Source organism: Fukomys damarensis, unplaced genomic scaffold (assembly GCF_012274545.1).
Source record: "Fukomys damarensis isolate Sample0158 unplaced genomic scaffold, DMR_v1.0_HiC HiC_scaffold_36, whole genome shotgun sequence".
Lineage (NCBI taxonomy): Eukaryota > Metazoa > Chordata > Mammalia > Rodentia > Bathyergidae > Fukomys > Fukomys damarensis.
In genome coordinates this window covers 14,497,754-14,519,264 of record NW_022900948.1, presented here as the reverse complement: position 1 = coordinate 14,519,264, position 21,511 = coordinate 14,497,754, and the positions used below count along the sequence as shown (strand labels likewise).

Sequence of the window (21,511 nt, the reverse complement as noted above, 5' to 3'; positions counted from 1 at the left end):
TATATATATATATATAGACCATCTTATGGTGAATATAATCTCAGTAGTTGGCTCCTGGCTGGGGCTGCCTGCTGCAGGTAATAGAGACAGAACAGGGACTCCATCAGCCCAATCGAAATGGCCTGATATCTTCTCCAAATGAAAAATATTTTTGGATCTCTGATGATTTATCTTTTTTTCCTCTCTCTCACTTTGATCTATAACAAAGCCCATACCCATCTTAGAGAAAACATTTGTGAAATGATCAGATAGATACACTTCAAAATATGAACCTTCTTTTAGTTATATCATCCTTGGGGGAAAAAATAAAGCTAGTAATTTAAAAACTCAAATGGTGGTAATGCAAAGATATCAGTAAATATGATTTTTAAACCCTTCTTTATTATTTATTTATTTCTAAGCAGTGGGGGATGGGAAAGAGACTTCTGTGTGCACGATAGCTGAAAAGGGGATCCATGCATATGTCCTTCCAGGTATAATTAAAACAAAGCCCTCAGTGTTCTTTGAACTAATTTAAAAGCACAATTCCCAGAAACAAATCACCCTTTTGCTCCTAGTAATATTTCATTTGCTTTGGAATATTTGCATTATGGTGGTTAACATCCCTCCTAATTAGTGTGCATACCTCTCTGTAAGGTGGAGTAATTAGGCACTATAGGACAAGGTAATGGACTTGGACAGTATAGATTAGAGAAAACAGGTTTGTTGTGTGGTAAAGCACAAGGTATTGCTTTCTTTCTGCCTCTCCTTTGAGGTCATCTGAATTTTTTGCACACAAAGAAATCCCATCTCTTCGCATCAGCATCATGAGTTTCAATAAGGTATTTGCTTTATTTGGACATCAGAGTGTGTATTAGGTTCTGGGCAATGAATAATGGTGCTGAGAAGCTAGATAGAGAGGGAAGCTTTGACTCCTGAATCATACCGAGTTATAACCATTTCCCAAGCTCCACGCTTTGTGTACCTCCAGGCTTTGCCTATGCTGTTCCCTTTGTTTGGAATGCATTTCCCCTCCCACACCTTTCTTTGACTAATTCCTTTGTATTTATCCTTAAGACTCAGGTTATATCTTTTCCAGGGGCCCTTTCTGAAACACCTGTATCCCATCCTAGATTAAGGGGACTGGTTGCGTGTAAGGTTAAGAGCAGATTCTGTAATCAAATTGTTTGGATTCTCTTCACAAGGGGCTCAGAATTCATTTCTTCAGTGTGTGACCTGGGACAAGTTATGTAACCTCTCTATGTCCCCATTTCCTCATCTGTAAAATGGGAATGTGACAACAGGCTTGACATCATAGGGCCTTTATTAGGATCCGTTAGGCAGGTGCTTAGCACAGTGCTTCCCAAGGTAAGCTCTGAATATGGTTTGGCTACTGTCATTTGACTCCATGGCTGCCTCTGCTTCTCGGGCTCCCAACACTTAGGCTGGGTGCTATATGATTATTCACTCATCTTCATCCTCCATTCTAGGGCAAGAGCTACGACTTAAACCTCTATAAGGTCTAGTGCTAAGGGCAGAGCTGGACCCCTAGGATCTGGTTCAGGAACGAATGGATCTGTGAGGCTTGGAGCTTTAATTAGGGCCTCATATCCTATGCTCAGCTCCCCTGGGATCTGCTGTCTGGCCCCCAAGAAATCCCTTTGCCTTCTGGCCTCTCCTTTGCCATCCTTGAGTGTGGAATCACCAGTCCCTCGAGACTTTTCTTTCCCTAACAGCCTATGACTCATTGGGTAACACATGGCACAATCAGATTCATTCACGTCAAACCTGAATGTATTTGGCAATTTTACAATTTCGCGTTTCCCTTCTCTGAGAAGAAAGATTGAGTGAAACTAATGCCTGAATAATGGTAGTTTCACTGGAATTTTCCTCCATGCCACTTTGATTTTTCTCAGTCCGTGGCCCTAGTTTAGGGCGGGATTTATAAATCACCCGGAACATTGATTTTGGTTCTGAGTTGCCACGGGATATTTCCAACCCTCCCACCTTGGTTCCCAGCAAGGGGCCTGGCTCACAGTGGACACCCTAGAAATTTTGGCCAACTGGATCTGGTTGTCTGTGCCTGGATTCTGATGCCCTTGTCTCACTTGGCACCTTGTTGCTGCTGATCTTCACGTGGCCCCTCCTCCAGGCCCCTTCCCTGTTGCTGGTCATCTCTGGGTCCGAGCACCTCAAAAGGGACCACTCCGGGAGCAGAAGCACTGAATCAGTTAGATTGGATGGGTGAGTGCTGCTTTTGTTGTGGTCATGAGTCTGAGCCAGATCTCCAGGGAGCCTAGAGCTCTACCTACTTTGTGTGGTTTATCATCCACTCTGGTTCAAAATTTTATGAACTGTTTCAAATCTTAGAAGTAGGTAGAACATAAACCCTTAGCTGTTTCACTCTTTCCTTCTCCAGCATGACTGGTATAGTGGAGGTCACCCTCAGGTGGTTTTCTTCCAAGGTTTCATATCACTGTCCATGCCCCTGTGGAGTTCCCCTGAAACACCCAGCCCCGAAAGCCCTCATGTCTTCCTAGATTACTTATTCAGTCAACAAACTGATTGATTAGCATCTGTCTTTTTTTTTTTTTTCTGAGACAGGGTCTCACTGTGTAGTTGAGACTGATCTGGAACTCACTATGTAGCCCAGGCTGGTCTCAAACTCACAGCAATTCTCCTGCCTCAGCCTCCCATGTGCTGGAATTACAGGTGTGCACCATCACGCCCAGCTTGATTAGCATCTCTTAAATTGAATCACACATAAGCCCTCAGACAAAACAGCTCATGTCCTTTGAGCACTTACCAAATGAGAGGAGTTCTGCCAAGTATTTTAGATGTCTTAATTCAATTCTTTCATCAAACCCAGGCACCATTATCAACCCATGTTACAGGCGAGAACATTGAGGATTAGAGAGGTTAAAGAAGTTGTGAATGAAATATGAAATGTGAAATATCATGGACTTGTAAGAGATGGCATGGGGATTTGAACTGGGGCCTGCTTGGGTACGGAGCATCCAGGGTTTCCTTGGAATGCTGAGCCACTTCCGTTACTGTGCTAATTTCATTCTAATGTACCTTGAGAGGTATGCAGATGCTTTGCTCTGTGTTTGCTGTGTGACCTTGAGTGAGATGCTTAGTCTCTCTGTGCCTGTGTCTTCATCTATAAAATGGGAATTCCCTAAGGACAGAGCTCACAGTATAACTTGTAGAGAGTAAATTCCAGGCCATCATGGTGGCCTGTGTGACCCTCTGAAGGAAACCCGGAAAAGAAGGTTATTTGTTCAACCCTTGTATTTGGAGGCCTCCCGAGAGGAGATGGCTTTTATGCTGGGCCTTGACGGGCAGGTATGTAGGGTGTGTCCACATAGGGAATGGAGTGAGGGCTGGTGTTGGGGAGCAATGTTGAAGGGATGCTTGGGTCCCTGCCGGGATGGCATTGTGGGGGAAATGCAGAGTGACCCTGACTGCGCCATAGATGATGGAGGCCTGAGCTTTGTCCCAGGGGAGCCTTGGGACAGTTTTCCTGATGGGCATGATGACGACACCAGCTAACGCCGGGCAGGTGCTGGGATGAGCACATCACCGAGATTCCCCTTTCATCCTTACAAAAGCCCATTGTTCCGAGTCCAAGCTGAGGAAACTAAAGGCCTTAGCCTTAGCAGCTGGCATGAGGAGTACGAGGGAGCCAGTGCAGTGGTTCACACCTGTGATCCCACCTACTTGGGAGGATCACAAGTTCAAGGGCAGCCTGGGCTATACAGTGAGACCTTATCTTAAATAAAAAAATAGTGAGTGATGTATAATGAGCACTGAAGGAAAAAGGGAAAAAGGAAGTCAGCTATGAGCTGACTGACAACAGAGAGTCAACCCTGCGATCCTCAGCCTTTCCAGCTGTAACATGGAATGAGAGCACACACAGATGCTCTGAGGATAATGAAATCAAAGGACGTGGAAACAGCTAGGGTCAGTGTCTGATGCTGACTAGCACTCCTTCCAAGCTCCACCAGGCACTTAGAGAACTTGGGGCCCCATTATCTGGATCAGGCCTCTTCCTTCTTTTCTGGGGAAAGTTGATACTCCTGTGTACCCTAAGCAAGTGCTCTACCACTGAGCCACATCCCCAGCCCATTCTCAATCTTGTGCAGGAAATTCTGCTAACAGAGCCCTAGGACCATTCCCCTGGATCCCTGCCCCTTTTAGATCCTAGCTAGTCCCTCCTATGGGGAAATTCCAGAGCTATTGCCGCCCTCAGTGAGTGTCTTAAAAATTGTATCTCAGGTTAAACTCGGTGGCTCACATCTCACAATCCCCACTACTCAGGAGGCTTAGTCAGGAGGATTGCAAGTTCAAGGCCAGCAAGGCAATTTAGTGACTCTCCACCTTAAGATAAAATAGAGGACTGGGTATGTAGCTTAGCACTCCTTGAGCTCAATCCCCAGTACTGCATAGAAAACAAAATAAAACAAAACAAAAAACATCACAACTTGCATCTGAAGCAATTTTTAAAAGTTTCTATTTAGCATGATTCTATTTTGATTGACCTGCTTTGTATGGATTGCTTTTGGAATTAACCATTGCAGCCATCTGAGAAGACCAACTCCAAGTGCCCTGGGCTCACTTGGCCAAAGCTGGAGGTGAGCCAGCTCATATCCGTATTCCTGTCACCCTGGCTCTGCACTCCTGGAGAGACCTGAGTCTCTTCTTCATCCTCCTTGGGGGTGGCAGGTCTGGGAGTATGGTGGGGGCCACTTCAGTGGCAGAAAGCTGAAGAATGGTCTGATCTGGAGAGAACTGTGGTCACATAAACACAGTGATGAAATCTGTGATTCTTATCACAATTTCAAAACATTTCAGGGTGAATATAGGTCAGTGAAGGAAGAGAGATTTCTTCCTGTCTTTGTGGCTTTTTTGGAGCCCACGCCCCCAACAACCCTCTCTTTCTGTGCATGTTTATTTCCTAAACCACGTACTGACAAAGAGAATGGAATCTCTTCTTTGGCTTAGGCAGTTATTTAGGGATGAAAGAGATATTGGTAGGGGTGGGCGTGGGGTCATCTACAAAATCTGCACAAACAACCAAAGTGGGGAAAAGTAGATGAAGGAGAAAAGGATTAGAATTGACTCGCTCAACTTTCTTACTTTACTGATGGGGCCTCTGAAATCCAGAGAGGGAGAACAATCTCCCGGGGCTGACAAAGCAAGTGAGGGCAGAGCTGGAGCTAGAGCCCAGGTCTGCTGGCTCCCCAGGCTTTCCCACTGGGGCCTGCCACTGCCCCGCCTTGCTGAGGAGTTGCTGTGGGGTACAGGAGGCTCTGTAAGGGCTCTGGCTTTGGCCCAGGCTCTGTAGAGAAAGGGGACTTGTAGCAAAGCTGGCGGATGACCCAGCAGCTCTAGCCTCCTCTCCCAGGACTCCTCAGTTTCCAACTGTGGTTGCATCTCAAAGGCCATGATGCCAAAAGAGATTTTGGAGATTCTTGTTTGTTTTTATCTTTTTTTCCTCCCAGGGAGCATCTGCAGACATAAAGTGCCTGATGATTTTTAAAGAAACAAACCAGAGCCCTCCAAGAAAAATGCAAAACCCCCGAATCTGCTGTGCTCCAAAGAAAATGCAATGGGTTTATGATCTTTTAAGACATACAAGAGACAGCTTTCTCCTGACAGATGGGAATCTGAGGCTATTTTGCTTCCTCCCTTTTTGCGTTACCAGACCCAATTGTGTAAAGCTTTTAGCTTCAAAGCCGAGTTGTGAATAACATTGGTTTAACCTGAAATTTAAAGCCAGCATTTCTTTGCTCCCTGAGATGGGGCTTCCTGCCCCTTGCTCCCCTGAAGCTAGCTTCCAGAATGTTAATTCTACGAGCCATGGTTGACTAAGCCCAGCACTGGGTCTATTACATATTATTTGATTTGGAGTAGAAAAAAAAAAAAAAGATTTAAAGATACCTTGCCCCCTGTATACCTTTATACTTTTGGCCATGTCTACCCTATATTTAAGTATACCATTCACGTGGTGAGTTTAGATTTTTCTCTGTGGAATAAAATGAGTCTGAGTATTTCTGTAGCCTGCCTCCAAGACCACATTGTCCAATTAAGTGAGACAGAATCTTTGGAGTGCAGCAGAGAAATGCTGCAAAAACTTACACTGGAGGTCTGGAGGTTCAGACCTGCCCTTGTACACAGGATGATTTTCGGCACTGAGTTTTGAGCTGCCTCTGAGCATATAATCTGTTTGCATGGCTCATATTCACTACGCACCTACTGTGTGCAGCTTTTGGAGGCAGGTCAGCATAGCCCTGCCCTCAGAATCAGACACCTTTTGGTAAGAGCACTTGTGGTTGATACCTGCACCCATCTGAGTCTGATTATTTTGTAGTTAACATTTGTTTCCTCCACCAAATGTAATTCCAAGAGTTCAAGGTTTGCATCAGTTTTTGCCTATTTCTGCATCCCCAGCGTGAGAGAGTGTTCACTATGCTGGATGACAGAAGAATGAATGAAAGAATGAGTGAGGTCAGGTAAAGGGATCCTGACATTTCCAGACCAGATGTGCAGTGGGAAAGTGGTTATCATAGATATAATTTGTTCATTTATCCCATAAACTTTCCCAGTGGAGGAGACGGAGATGAATTACCCACAGTCTTTTGCTTGAAGGTAGTAGCTAATAGCCCATAGTGGGTGTGAAGGCCCAGGGGACTTGGCTCCTAAGATTCGGAGAAAGTAGTCAGAGCTCTAAGAACAGGAGAAAGAGAACCAGCCGGGGAAGGGAGGAAGACATCTGGGAGAGGGGGGAGCAACGCTTGCAGGCTGTGTCTGTCCATGGTATTGAGGAATGGTTTACGTCCCTTATGGGCACATTGGATCATGTGTGGCTGACAGCTGACTCCAGGGCCAAACACCCCCAAATGGAAAACTCTGTCTTTGCCCACCCCAAGTCTCCACCAACAGATGCAGTTGGAAGGAGTTTGGAAAACATGCCCCTGATGTAAAAGAGTTAGAAACTCAGGCTCTGGGATGGAAGAATATGGAGAGTGATTGTTTCCTTAGCCTCCTCCCAGGGATCCCCAAAGTTCCCCCAACAAGGTTCAGATCCTTTCTACCCCTGCCAGCCTCTAAAGCCCTCCTGGAGTCTCTTTCCTCACTCCTATTCCTTTCATGTCCATTTTTTATTTTATTTTGAGACAAAAAGCCAAAGCAGCATATAGCCAGTCCTCTTCCCAGAAGACTATAGAAGGGGGCACAGGTCCAACCCAGGCTGCTTGCACCCTTAGTATGCATAGTTTTGCTCAAGGGGAAGGTCTCCGAGGCCCTCTGTACACACCCTTATATTGACCCTGTGCCTTGTGCCTGTACTTTATGCTGAGCCCCACACGGTAACCAGACAGTCTGACTTTTCCTGAAGGGACCCATAGCTGAATTTCCCTCTCTACCTTTCTCACTGGGGTGAAACTCTGCCCTTCCAGAGCCCAACCTGTGAGTTTCCACAGGAGAGAGAGGGATAGAGCCCACCTCCGAGGGACCGCCCGGGTGGCAGGGAGAGGCCTTCCTCTAAGGGTAGGGTAGGGCGTGTCTTGTGGGGCAGCCTGAATGGGAGGGAGAAGTGGGGCGCTGGTGACAGAGTCAGATCTTACTAGGAAATGGGAAACTGGCTGGTAGGAAGGAGTGTTCATTAAGAGTTTTGGGTGTGGTTGGCAGGATGCAGGCTGGGGAGTTTAATTAAAGTAGATAGGAAGAAGTTTCTTAAAAATGGATGTGATGGGCAGGGAGAAACTCATTGGGAGCTGTGGGGACTGAAACCGAAGTCCAGCTTTGTCAGCAGTGATTGGGACCAGGATGACTGGGTGCAGCAATAGCTGAGTAGAAGCAAGATGAGCTGTCTCCCTGAATGTGTGTGAGTATGCACGTGTGAACACGTGTGTGCCCCCAAAGGCGGAGGACTTTTGAGAATACTCTCATTGGGTGAATGCCTGCAAATGGAAGCCTGAATGGATAACCTCGCCTAGAGGTTAGGCTACTGCTAGTTTTTGTTTCTTTGTTTTTTTTGTTTTTGTTTTTTTTTGTACTGGGGATTGAATTCCCAATCTTGCCCTTGTGAGGCAGGCAGCAACACCACTGAGCTAAATCCCCGGGCCAATCCTGCTAGTTTTGTTAACCTTGTGGGAATGGTCCCCATGAGGATGGACCATGGTGGAACAAGAGGCTCTGGAGACAACGTCTTGTGGACAGGAGCGGGTTCCTATCTTGTAAAAGGCCAGTGTCACAGGCTACCAGAAGAAGGATGTGAGTTTTATGCTGAGTACATTGATCAGAAAGCCAGCTTCCACCTTGGCCCACCCATGACCAGAGGGTCTCTGATCATTCCAACTATGGCCTAGCCTATGGTAATCTTCTTGTGTCCAGTTGATATGGAAACCTATTTTCTCAGAGGGATTTATGAGAAACCTCTTTCCCATAGAGGATGCTGGGTGCACTGAGCCTATTTGGCTTCGATGGGAGCTCTGAAGGCCTAGTGCTTATAAAAGCACCCAAAGCTGGTATCTCTGTTCAAATGTCAGAACCTTCAGTGAAGTTTCCCCAGGCAGGACATTGGCTTATAGCCGAGTTTCAGTGACATAATATGCCAGTGCTTCCTGCTCTTTGCTTTGGGCCTATTCTTCTCATGTGTGGTATTTAACATGATAGATGACATCTAGGGTAGCAGTGTCTGGCAGGGGTAAGGGGCTGGACAAGGCACCTTTCCATACAAGGCTGACCCATGATGGTGCCCTGCTGCACAGACAGGTGCCTTGCTCTGGGCCTGGGTTTCCACAAGGTTCCTCTCAGCTCTTCAGGGTCTGTGTGTCCTCAAGAGCCCTGAGGGGAGTGAGGGACCCTGAGGTTCCTGGTTCTGGTAGGAAACATTTGTCCTCTGTGCTTGTTTTTTCATTTTGGAAGGTCAAGCCTAGGAATCACAAAAGACATTTCACCCCATTTGTTTTTCAATTGATAATTCATGATATTTTCTTTGAAATATAAGTATCACCACTAGAGGCAGTGTGAATATCTACTTTCCTAGGTTCTGAACTGGTAATACATTTAAAGAGCTGAGACAAAACAAAGTCAAAGTCAGATAAAAGAGCATGCTATGAAAAGTCTGTCTCCTCCTCACCTCCACCTACTTACTTCCCAGATGAACGACCATTGTAACGGTTCCTCATGTGTATCATTCATACTGGTATTTAATACATTATATGTTATATAATAGGAAAATCAGACTTTCTGTATATTCATATACGCATATTACATAAAGTCTTATTTTCTTCCCTTTTTTTTGTGTGTGTGGGGAGTCAAACTCGGGCCCTTGCACTTGGGAGGCAGGCGGCCCCTTATTTTCTCCTCTTTCACATGAAACGTTGTATATTTTACACACTATGCTATATCCTTGCTTATAACAACGTATCATAAAAGTCTTTCTATCCTAATCAGAAGAGGGAGTCCTCACCTTTTTTGCTGCTGCATTCAGGTTTTACATTGTGCACATATGCCAGAGCTCATTTAACCAATCCTCTGTAAATAAACCTAGGCTGTTTCCAGTCTTTTGCTCCAAGAATCTGAACATGTATCATTTTCCATGTGTAAGTGTAGCTGTACAGTGAATTCTCAGAAGTGCCATCATCCATCAAAGGGAATGTGCACTTGAGATATTGATAGCTTTTGTCAAATTAACTAGCACAGGTGTGTGGTCACTCCCGCCAGAATTGTATGAGCGTCTGTTTCCCTACAGCCTTTCCAGCCCAGTATTTTATTGACTCGACATGTGATGTGGTAGCCAGTGTCCAGGTGAGGACATCAGTTCTAGGAAAGACTATGCCTCCAAGGAGGGTCTTTAGTACAGAAAGGGTAGTAGCGCCTGGAGACTAAGTCCCTGAGTCAGCCTGAGCACTCAACTTCAGCACTAATGAACATTTAATGTCGTCAGGTCTCCATTTTCTCATCTGTAAAATGAAGAAAATAATAACATGCTGTATTAGCCAGTGTTTTTTTTTTTGTTATAGTAATGAAATAACTGGATGGATAACTTTACTAAGAAAAGAGGTTTATTTAGCTCATTGTTTCAGAAGTTCAAAGATTCGGTACTGGTTTTGGCTCACCTCTGGTGAAGGACTCATGGAGATGGTGCCACAGTGGCAGAAGCATTTGCTCAAGAGCGAGAGGTCACATCACCAGACAGGAAGTCAGAGGGAATGGAAGGGCCAATCTTGTGCTCTTCTACTAGGCCGTACCTCTTAAAGGTCCCACCATTTCTCTACTACCACACTGAGGAGCAAGCTTCCAGCACATGAACCCCTGGAGGACAAATTTAAACCATTTTCAAACTATAGAACATACATTGGGGTTGGTCATTGTGAGAATTAGATGAGATGACACCTAAGAAAGGGCTTTGCATGGTGACTGCCATGTGGCTACGGAAGGCTGGCTCTGCAGTCACTAGTAGGTGACATTGGCTTAGGCAGCCTCTTACTGGAACTTCTGCTATTTCCTGTGGTCAAGGAAAGAGCTAGGTTTGAGGGTCTCTGAGGCTCTGACCTACCAGTCTCTAGCAACTTGTCCAACCTTCACTCACCTTTCTTCTTTCATGCTCATCAAAGGTATTCAGGAGTCTCCAGTGCCGAATGGTCACTCCCTTCCGGGCAGAGATTTCCTGCGGAAGCAGATGAGAGGAGACCTGTTCACACAGCAGCAGCTGGAGGTGCTAGACCGAGTGTTTGAGAGGCAGCACTACTCAGACATCTTCACCACCACGGAGCCCATCAAGCCTGAGCAGGTACACCCCATGACTCATGCCTGCCACCACAGTACAGGCTCGGGTCCCTCTCCTGAAGGCAGAGGCCTCTGGCATGTTATGAGTGAGAGCCCACCAGCTTCAACTCTGAGTGGGCTTTTTGTTGTGCTGAACTTGGCCATCACAACACTCTAAGGTCAAGAGGATTTATCTGGGGCCCTGGTTTCTTGTCCTACTGCCTCTTGTCTCTGGCCACTCAAGGAACATGTGATTTGTCCGGTTGCTGCACCATTGCTGAGTGGTGTCCTTTCCCGGGGCTCTTTGGACAGGGTGGGTGTAATAATCTTCTAGGCTACGTGAGGTTGTCTTGGGTCATTATCCAATCAGAATGAAGTTGGAAAATAAAGCCAAAAGGTAGCCTGGGGTCTCATCTGCCATAAACTTTCATGGACTACACTGTTAGCCTTCTTGTTGGTTTAACTGTCATGCTTTTAACAACTGGATCCAAGAGACAGGAGTTGAAGAACTGTCACATTGGATAAGCCTGGAGGTTGGAGGAGAGGAAAGGAAGCAGGAGGACCACCCTGGCTGCATAGGCAGCCTGTTGTCCCCAGCTGAGGAGCAGTCACTGTCTGTGGCTATAGACATAATACCAGAAAGACCTCCAGTAAGAGGCTCTCAGGGCCTGAATAAGGTGTCTAAAGTACCAGCTTCAGTTTAGGACAACATTTCCCAATGCCCTATCTATGCCAGGCCCTAACTAGTTACCTGACAACCATGGGCAGCTTAGTTGTGTTTTTAGTCAGCTGAGAACTCCCCTCTGATAGGTAAGTCAGAGAAACCCTATGAGCAATAACTTTGCCCAGCACTTTACTAAGGGGTGCCTATGGTAAGCACCAGCCTCTCTGAGCTTCCTCTAAATGATAATGAGATGGTGCTTTGAAGTTTGTCTAAAGAGCCATTTGAGACAGTGCAGGCCATGGACAGTCTAGGTTCTGGAGGAGATCTTGGGTACAGAATGAGCCAGGCCCCCCAGGCTACCATTTTATGATGCACTGGTGCTCTCTGAGCAGTTCCTATGAGGGCTTTGACAGACCATGTAGCCACTTTGTTTTCAGATGGGGAAACTGAGGCCCAGAGAGGCAAAGTGAGTTGCCTAAGGCCAACCAGCAAGTCATGTATTCACTGAACAAACAGATATGCGCCTACTTTGTACAAGGATCCATTACTGTACAAGACAGGCTTGGATCTGACCTCAAGAAGCCTACAAACTTGCAAAAGAAACACAACAAGTAAGAACTACTCACAGAGTTGTGGGATACAGGTGGGCTTGGTGCTGAGATGTCTAAAGTTCTCTGAGAGTCAGAAGCAGAGATCGAACCATTTTGGAAGGTGTAAAGGAGCCTAGAAGCACTCATCATGAGCCTGGCTGGTTGAGCAGAACGCAGAGAAAGGGTGAAACGGTGAAGGGAATGTGCCTGGCAGAGCAAACAGCTAGTGCAGAGCCCCTGTTGTGATAGGGAGGAGCAGGAGGAGGAAACAGAGGAGCCAGCTTGTCTGGGATTCTGGGAATGGAGTGAGAGGTGATGTTGGGGACATGGGCCTGCTCTTATGGACTGGGGTGAGGATACTGGTCTTTTCCTACAAGTCAAGTAAGGCCTCCCATCAGAATGGTGTAGTTGTGTGTGCCGGACAGAGCTGCTACTACACTCTGGACCCTAGGCTTTGGGAGTAGGAGTCTGCTTCCATCTCTAACAGCCTCTCTCCTCGAGTGACAGTGATAGCCACATTTCCTCTGACATAGGAGAGAAAGAGGGGACTTTCTCAGGATGAGGTCATCATTTCCCCCAGAATCCAGGAGGAAATCATTCTTATAGCTTTTGACAAGAGCATATAATGATAGGGCTCATTTTGTAAAGGCCCAGAGAGGGGACAGAGCTGTCTGGGGTCGCCCAGCAAGTGTGGGTGAAGGGCCAGGGCCAGTGCTCTGCACTCGGCCTGACCATCCAGCACGAAGCACCAGCACCCCCATTAAGCCCCTGTTTATGAGGCACCGGATGTTTGGTGCTAGAGGCTCCCTCAGTTTTTCACATGATCCTCCTGGAAGCCAGAATCTGAGTTCTACTTCGTTTATCTTAGGATGCCGCATGAGATGGGGCAGACTGTAAAGCTTCATAGTCAGTTCTACCCCGGTGCTCAGAATCCAGTTACCTGTGTGCTGATTCTCTCACTTGCTTAGAGGCTCATGGACTCAGTGTATTTCTTGCACATAGGCTGTGGGCCTGGTATTGTGCCTGGCCCTTGGGGGACACAGGCACGAGCCACACATATCTGCTCCGCCTACTGTTTTAGGACAGTGAGATGTGGACTTAAAAGACAGAGGATGAGAGAGATGGTCTTGTGGGTCCAGATGAAGTATGAGTGAGAGGGAGAAGTCGCCTTGGTGGAAGCATCACAGGCAATAGTATGGAGAGGTGACATCAGTGGGGGCCCTGAAGGGCCCCCCGATGTGCTCCAAGGGGGAGGAAACCTGAGTTACAGGCTCTGTGAGGACTTCGTCGCTGGCAGTGTCCTTCAGAATCTGCCGGAATATCTGTGGGCCTGTGTCTGTGTGGGGTCTGAGGCAGGGCCTGCAAGCAGACGGCACAGGGGATAATGACTGACTCAGTGTTTTCTGGTTAATCTGCTTCACCTCCCGTAATGTGCTGTAATGAGGAGAGATGGGAGGTGAGGCTGCAGGGCCACCTGCACAAATATAGCCACTGGACTATGAATGACATACCCTCGCACACAGTGCCCCATCACTTCGGGCAAATGATGGCTTGAGCAAGGGGCCGCAGCAGGGAAGGGATGCATGTCAAGGGTATGGTTCCTCGCATCCTCTTCTGCTTGCTATCTGCCGGGTGACTATTCCACGAGCGTTGCCTCATGAGCCCAGGGTGGCGTGGTGGTGGCACCAGGAGAGAGCTCTGAGCGTCTGGCTTGGTGGCTGGCCATCTCTTCCATTTGTGAGCACATCAGGCTGTCTGGGTTTGTGTCTCTGACCTGGTGGCCTGGGTAGGAACTTGCTGTCATCTTCATGGAGTATCCAGGTGGGGAAGAAAGAAGCTCCTCTGGCCTTAGAGTTGGGGAGCTTGATCTGAGTCCTGATCCTGCCCTGTTGAGCAAGTCAGTTTTTTCTGGGTTTCAGGTTCCATACATGTGGCAGGGTTGTAATCACAGTTGACAACAGCAGCAACCTAACCATGACAAAGATGCTCCTCATCTATGCGTGAGAATGGTGAGCTTTCAAAGGTCTTTTATGTGCAGTCTCTCACTGCACCCTCTATTTAAATGCCTTCCAATCAGGCTGGGCAAGCTGGGTGAGGCTCATCTGGAACTTTTTCATCAGACTGTTCACCCAGTTTTAAGGTCCAGGAAGTTTCCTGGATTGTCAAGGCCACAGTGCTGGAATGGGACCTCAGGATCTTCTGTCCCATGTTGTAAAAGGTGGCTCCATGGGCCTTCATGGCCCTGTAATGCTTGAGGAGCAGTTCTCTGACTATCCTTTTGCAGCCAGAGTCTGCTTGTCCTTCTGGGACCCTCACAGTCTTTCATTGGCTTGGGGAGGTCACATCCTGCCAAATCCCTCACCCTCCTGGGACTGTTGGGAAGAGCTTCTGTGCTAAGGCTCAGGCTAGAGTCTTGCCAGACACAGTCATAAGCTCAGAGGTCCTCACCTCCTCTTGCTGCTTTTCCTGCCAAGTCCTGCCCTGGATAGGTGGATCAGTCTTGGGTTTTCATAGGGAAATTTAGTAAACCCTTTGAGTTGTTGGAAGGGGTTAATGGAGTCCCACTCCTAGGGCAATGAAACACTTCCTTTTCAAAATGGTTATTGAAAAAGCAATTCTGTTTTTCCTACATGTGGAGTGAGTAAAAATCACCTTGGAGGAGCAGAAGAGGAAAAAACAAGATGAAGAAATAAGCGCTGGTGGTGAGAGAGTGCGTGTGTGTGTGTGTGCGCGCGTGTGTGGCCAACAGTGGAATCTGTTTCAGTAAAACTCGTGTTGACACCGTCATGGGCGCCTGCCGGCATGGTGGCAGAGCAGGTCCCTCCTCTGGCCACTGCAGGAAGGCCTCTGAGCACAGCCTGCCGTATTTACTCTCGGCAGACTATTAACCAACACCAGGCTATTAATCTGGCTTTTGAGCCTTCACTAAAGCCCATAAAAGCTCACAGTTGTCAAATGGAGTTCATTTTAATTTCCTTTCAATCACAGTAAATTATTCAGGTGATAAATCAGCTGGAGCAGCCTCCTGGCTGTAATAGAAACCCTAATTCCTGGCTAATTATCCAGCCCATTGCTGCCAACAGATCAATACGAGCACAAAATGGAACGGGCCCCGGGCCCTCCCTCCCATTGGGCCAGAGACAGAGAGACAGCTGGGGAAGGGGACGTGCTGCTGACCTCCTGGGAAGTTCAAAGGTCACAAGGGGTTAAAGTGGGAGAAGGCCTGTCCCTTGTCTAACAGAGAAAGTCACCAGAAGTGCCTCCTGCTCTCCTGAGCTGCTTTGCCCTCTGGTACATTTCTCCAGGCTGGTGGGCCTAAGGGATTCTGGTGTGGCCTACTCCTGTGGGCATCCTGTTCCTGGAAAGAGGCTGGATGGCATTACCCAGCATGATTGAGGTTGAACAACACCCACCATAACTTAGAAAAAGGGCTGGGTACCGTGGGGAGAAAGACGAGACTCTGGACCTGTTTCCTTTCTTCCTTGTCCTCCCAGCAGGTCTGTGTCACACCACACGGAGGTGGAAGAGGGAGAGGAGGCAGGTGTGCCAGGATGGAAGGAGGTGCCATTAGTGCTGTGTGTTGAGGGATGGGCAGGGTCAGACCTGTGGGGATGCTAGCTAGTTGGCTGGTGAGGGTGTGCTACGCAGAAGGAATAGCGTGGGCAAAAAGGTGGGAGGGCTGTGAGCATGGCAGGAAAGTGCCAGTGGGTGGTTGGATGTGGGCTGAGTGGCAGGAAGTCAGGGACAGTGGGCAGGACAAGCAGAAGGGACCCAAGCCTCAGAGGGCTGGAATGTGGAGGTGAGGAGAGCAGAGTGTCCCAAGGGGCCCTGGGCCTGTGGCTCAGAGTGTTTTGCCCACTCTGGAAGCAGCCTTTGCTGGGACTTCTTGCCTCTTGCCCTGTCCCTGCTTTTCCTGTAGCCCATTTCACATAGGAGCCCCTCATGATCTCCCCCAGTGCAGGCCTTCCTCTCCTCATGACCCTTCACTGCCCCATGTCCCTTTGGTTGCCCACAGAAGCTCTGGCTCTGCCAGGCATCATCCCTCACTCACACACATGGACTGGGCCACTCCTAGACTGAGGGGGATGCTGACCACAGCCCTCCTGTCCTAGTACTGCCATGTGCATGTGTGCCCATGTGTGTGAGCAGGCTGAGTACCAGGCATGGCTGTTTGTACTTTGTTGGCAGGTCCTGCAGTCACCATTACTGTCTTCATATTATTCACACTCTGAGCTCCTGCTCACTGTTCCCCTGCATGGAACTTTCCTTCAACCTGTTTCTAAATCCTACCCTGTGCAGGCCCAGCATGAGTTCCACGTGGCCCATGAGGCACTGATCCATCAGCCTAAACCCACTCGTGTCTTGTCTGAGCTTATAAATGTTTTGAATTTTAATCATTGCTGAAGTGATTGTCAGAGATATTGTGTATTTGTTACTTACTATGTGCCTCACTCTATTCTGTGGAGAACTTTACTTTCCCCACCTTCTTATCAAGTCACAACAACTCCCATCATCCCATAATGCAGACAGGACAGCCGAGGCCTTCTAAGATTAGTGCAGTGGCTTAGCCAAGGACACACAGTAAGTATGTGCAGAGCCAAGAGTAGAAGCCAGAGCCAAGATCCCTGTCTCTAGAGCCCAGACCAATGATCACCAGATGAGCCCGGTTGCAGTGCGGTCAGGCTGTCCACTGATCCTTAGAGGGGGGCAGTTTTCTAGAGATACAATCTACTTGGCCTGAGAGCTGAGCATGAGCTAGTAGGTCTGGGGTGCCCGTCTTGCCAGCGTGGTTTTTAGAGGCATGAACGAGGTCTAAGGTGGTGACCGTCCTGTTCTACTCTGAGCTGGTTCTGTTCCTCTCACTTGGTCTCCTCTCACAGCACTGTGCTCAAGGTCAAGTTCCTCCTTTACAGACGAAATAGAGTTTGTTCCGAAGAGGCAATTGAAAATTATTTCCTAGGAGTAATTTGAGACATTGGGGCTGTTTGATCTGCAGAAGGGAAGACTTGGGATTGTAAACTGGGCAGGAGACAAGCTATGAGAACTCTAATAGCCCAACCTTTCAAATAGTAGAACAGGTATACTTTTGAAGTAGTGAGCTTCCAGTCACTGTAGGCATGCAATCTATCCTTTTTTTCATATATTCTGTATTAGAAGTTTAAGAATCTGCTGGGGACTTCATTAGCTAAATACTAAGACCTTTCTGACTGAAGGGATGATTCTAAGACAGGAGGAATAAGAAGGGTCTGATAAGAAGAGGGGATGGGGAAGAGGAGGTAACAAAAATGTGCTACATGGAGTGCACTGAAAGGCAGCTGCCTCTAGGAAGCCTCACTAGGGTGGCTGAGCACATTGCCCCTGAACTACAATGCAAGCTCTTGGGAACCTGAGGGGTGACTCCAGCTTCTTCAGTGGATGGAGAAAGGAGGGGTTTTCTGGTGAACCAGGGTCCAAGGTCTGGAGATTGGTGGCTGCTGTCAGCCTCGCTTCCTGCACATAGGGCCCTGTATCCTCTGCTTGGGAGTTGATTGCCAGGTCCATCTGGGGATGTTGAGGAAGGGGAGGATAAATCATAACAATGTCCTGCTGACAGGTGCCACAGCTTGGGAGGTGGCAGAGCATAATGGATAGCTAAAGATAAAGGAACCACCAGTTAACCCCAACATAGTTCCCTGAGGGAGTTACGATCTTCAAGTATCTAATGAGGAAATGAAGACAGGGAGAGAGCAAATAACACGGCCCAAATGCAGTACTCAGTAAGACTGCTGCATCCTCCACTCCTTGCTTTTGTGAATACAGGCACTTCTTTGAGGTCAGCTCCCTGCCCTCTGCAAGTGTAGACAGACCTCTTCTGTTTGATTGATTGATTCCAGCAAATACTTATTGCATAACTCTTCAGTGCTAGTACCATGCTAAATTCTGGGCAGATTGGCAGCAACAAAGACAGACATGGTCCCCAGGATTTGCCTTATCGTGATGGCAACAGACATTATAGTTAGAGTGTGATGATGCTATGATGAGAAAGCCAGAGTGTGACAGGAATAGAATGGGACCTTGTTTAGAGGGGGTCAGAGAGCATCTCTCTCAGAATGGCATCTTTCAGCTGAAGGTGGTGGAGACAGTGTCCCATGCACAGGGAACGGCCTGCACAAAGGCCTGAGGCTGGAGATGTCCCATGGGGCTGGTAAACGTGGAAGCAGGAAGTGGCCTGTGATGCAGTTACTGAGGTGAGGAGGGCTGATGTAAAAGGACTTATGGACTAGGTCAGGCCTCGGGTTTTATCTTGAGAGGAAGAAGCCTCCACAAGATTTTAAACTGGGAAATGCCAGGATCCAATCCAATACAGATCAGATTATTCTGGCTGCTGTAAGGAGACTTGAATGGTTGGGGGAATAGGAGGCCATTGCCAAAGTGCAAGCAGTGTCACTGTACCCTAGGAGAAGGTTACCTGTCCTGACTGGTCAGCCTTCTTTCCAGTCCCTGGAACTTCCCAGGAGTTGTGGCTGTGTTATACAGTCCTCCCCTCTCTCCTCTGTTCCCCCATTCTCACCTCCAAACCCAAACCCTTAACTCTATAGCCAGTGATAGGGTTACTAGAGTTCAACTCAAACTTGATGGTGAGAATCCTAAAGGTCAAAGCAAGTTAGGTAACACAATCATTTTTGTGCTTGCTGTCCATGAGGGGAAAATAGGCCAGTTCCTCAAATAAAGCTACTTTTCCCCTGACACTTGGAAAAGAGAGGGCATTTTCACACGTATTTCTAGTGGAGAGCCAGCAAGGCAGTAGCTGTCGTCCTCCACAGTACACTTAGAGGTCCTTAGTGGGCTTTGCGGGGTTCAGCCTTATGAGAGAAAAGAAAGGCCACATGCTAACCAGTGACACCTACAGGCTCTGGAATGCAGCCTTTTCAACAGCCTGACTTAAGAGAATCCCCAGACATATAGGCAGCTCTTCCTGGATTCTTCCATTTGGTTCTTGGGAAGCTGTACTGCTGCCTTGGGACCACTGCCACTCAAAGGTGTGTGGGAAAATGTTCCCCCTATTCCTGCATCTTGGGAAAGTTTATGTCTACAGGAAGCCACCTCAGAGGCTCATGATCAGCCCAGCTCCATCATCTCAACTCTTGATGAGGACAAGGACTTTATAGTTTACATTTGACTTCTTTGATGAGGACTTGGTATGCGGGGGACTGTGGGGTGCATGTAGAGAGGACCCATATGTTTTACAGATTAAAGAAGCAGATGGTAGGCTGGACACATTTTGCTCAGACACAGTTTTTGCCATGCCACAGCACACATAGAGCGTGTTGGTATTTAAAGGACACACTGTTAACAAAGGATGCTCATGGCTGAGGCACCTGGCCTGCAGACTTTGGATTCCCCAAGTCCTACCTGATCACCCAAAGTCTGAGATGCTCTGATATCTTGGCTCATTATTTGGAAGGCTCTGCTTTTATGGGCAGTAAGAGTTGGAATTGAATGGGACCTTGAATCTTCTCTTTCACTCTGCTGGTCTGGGTTTGCCAGGCATGGATGCGTAGACAAGGGACTAATTTGAGTATCTGAACACATACTCACTTTGTGTACCTACATATTCACTTTATGCCTTCTCAGCTGTTTCTGGGATTCTCTGAAAACCCAAGCTGGGCAGCACCCATAAGCCAGAAGAGACCCAAGTTTCTGATACATTGTCTCTGACTCTGACTGCCTCGTGGAGCAGACCTTCCTGGAGTTTCCCAGGCAGAAAAGATGAAACTGAGAGAGAGGACATGGTGGGTGTTTCCATGAAGTGGGCCTGGCCTGGCTTAGTTGATATCTGGAAGCTGAATTTCTGGAAGAAGACTTCAAGGCACAGTGAATCTTCCCCTAGAGAACATGGAGCAGTGAATGTCCTGAGCTTTGAAGAGGAGGACAAATGACTTCTATGGCAGGAAATTCTAAGCGGGTGAAGGGTGTTGCAGTACCAGGGAAGAGGGGGCAAGAGTTCTGGTCCCAGTCCTTCCAGAAAGAGAAAAGGAAGAAGCAACTTTCCAAAAGAGTTGCTAAAGTTTGAGATCTGTTCCAGCTCTAATATTGTGTGAGGGATAAAACCAACTGGAAATCCATCTCTTGTTTTTATTTTGACTTATTTACAGCTTTTCTTTCTGTCTGTTCTACTCTTTTTGATGACAGGAAAATTCTGCGTATGTGGGGTTTAAAGATCATAAGTGAATTATGAAAGAACTGCCTGCACCTTGGTGGTGGGGCAGTCTTTCATTCATTTATTCATTCATTCATTCATGCAAGAGATCTTTACAGATACGCCACGTCAGGGACATTGACCACCTGTGTTATGCTGTGTAGCATAAAGTTATAGCAACGGATGCAGCCAAAGATGTTACGTGAGAACTGACTTTGAATAACAATAAGATATTTTTACATATACCTGAGGTTGAGCAAAAGAAGAAAATCTTCAGGGACTGGAAATTAAGAGGAAGCTCAGAGCCTGACCTCTGAATACCTGAACTGTGTGTGGATATAGTCGTAGTGTTTCAGAATCAGACCTAAATATGATACAGGTTTCAGAATTATTGGAGAAGGAACTTAAAATAAGTATGATCAATATGTTAACAACTGCCATGGAAAAAGTAGACATCATGCAAGATTAGATGGCAATATAGCAGCAAAACAGAGACTTTGCTAAAGAATCAAGAAGGAATGCTAGAAATAATAAAAGTACAGTAACTGAAATAAAGAATGCCTTTAATAGGCTCTTTAAAAGACTAGACACAGGCAAGAGAAGAATGAATGTGCTTGAAGATATGTCAACAGAAATTTCCTAAACTAAAATGGAAAATGAAAACACAAACTCAAGAAACCCCCAAGCAAAAACAGGACATCCAAGAACTGTGGGGTAGTTTTATGAGGAATAACACATGAATAATTACAAAACAAGAAAGGGAAAAGACGATGAAGAATAAGAAATATTTGATGCAGTAATGGCCAAGAGTTTTCCAAAATTAATGACAGAGACTGACCATAGTTATGAGAAAATCAGAGAACACCAAGCAGTCTAAACATGAAAATATCTGTGTGGAAGACTATCATAGTCAAATGTCAGAAAATCAGACGGAAAATCTTGAATAAACCAGAGGTCAAAGCATACTTTGTTTATTGAGAAGCAAGCAGAACAATTCTAGTGATTTCTTAACAGAAACCACACAAGCAAGAAAAGCATGCTGAGAAATATTTAAAAGTGTTGGGAGGGCTGGGGATTTAGCTCAGTGGTTCGGTGGCCTGCCTTGCAAGCACAAGGACCCGAGTTCAATCCCCGGTAGCAAAAAAAAAAAAAAAGTTTTGGGAGAAAGAAAATCACTAATCCAGAATTTTATATTCTGGGAAATTATTCTTCAAAAGTATAAGAAAGGAGCTAGGAGGGTAGCTCAGTGATAGAGCACTTGCCCAGCAGGTGTGAAGCCTTGGGTTCAATCCCAGCACCAGAAAGAAAAAAAAAAAAAAA

At 47.0% G+C, this 21,511-nt stretch overlaps 1 protein-coding gene across 2 annotated transcripts in view; it reads left to right on the top strand.

Annotated features, from left to right (window-relative positions):
* The window catches only part of Pax5 (paired box 5), a 175,833-nt gene that overhangs the window by 52,522 nt on the left and 101,800 nt on the right, over positions 1 to 21,511 (top strand). For both annotated transcript variants that reach the window (XM_033759183.1, XM_010619397.2), the window contains exon 6: positions 10,608 to 10,783. In XM_033759183.1, coding sequence (XP_033615074.1) covers positions 10,608 to 10,783 — 176 coding nt within the window. The remainder of the gene's footprint in view (positions 1 to 10,607; positions 10,784 to 21,511) is intronic.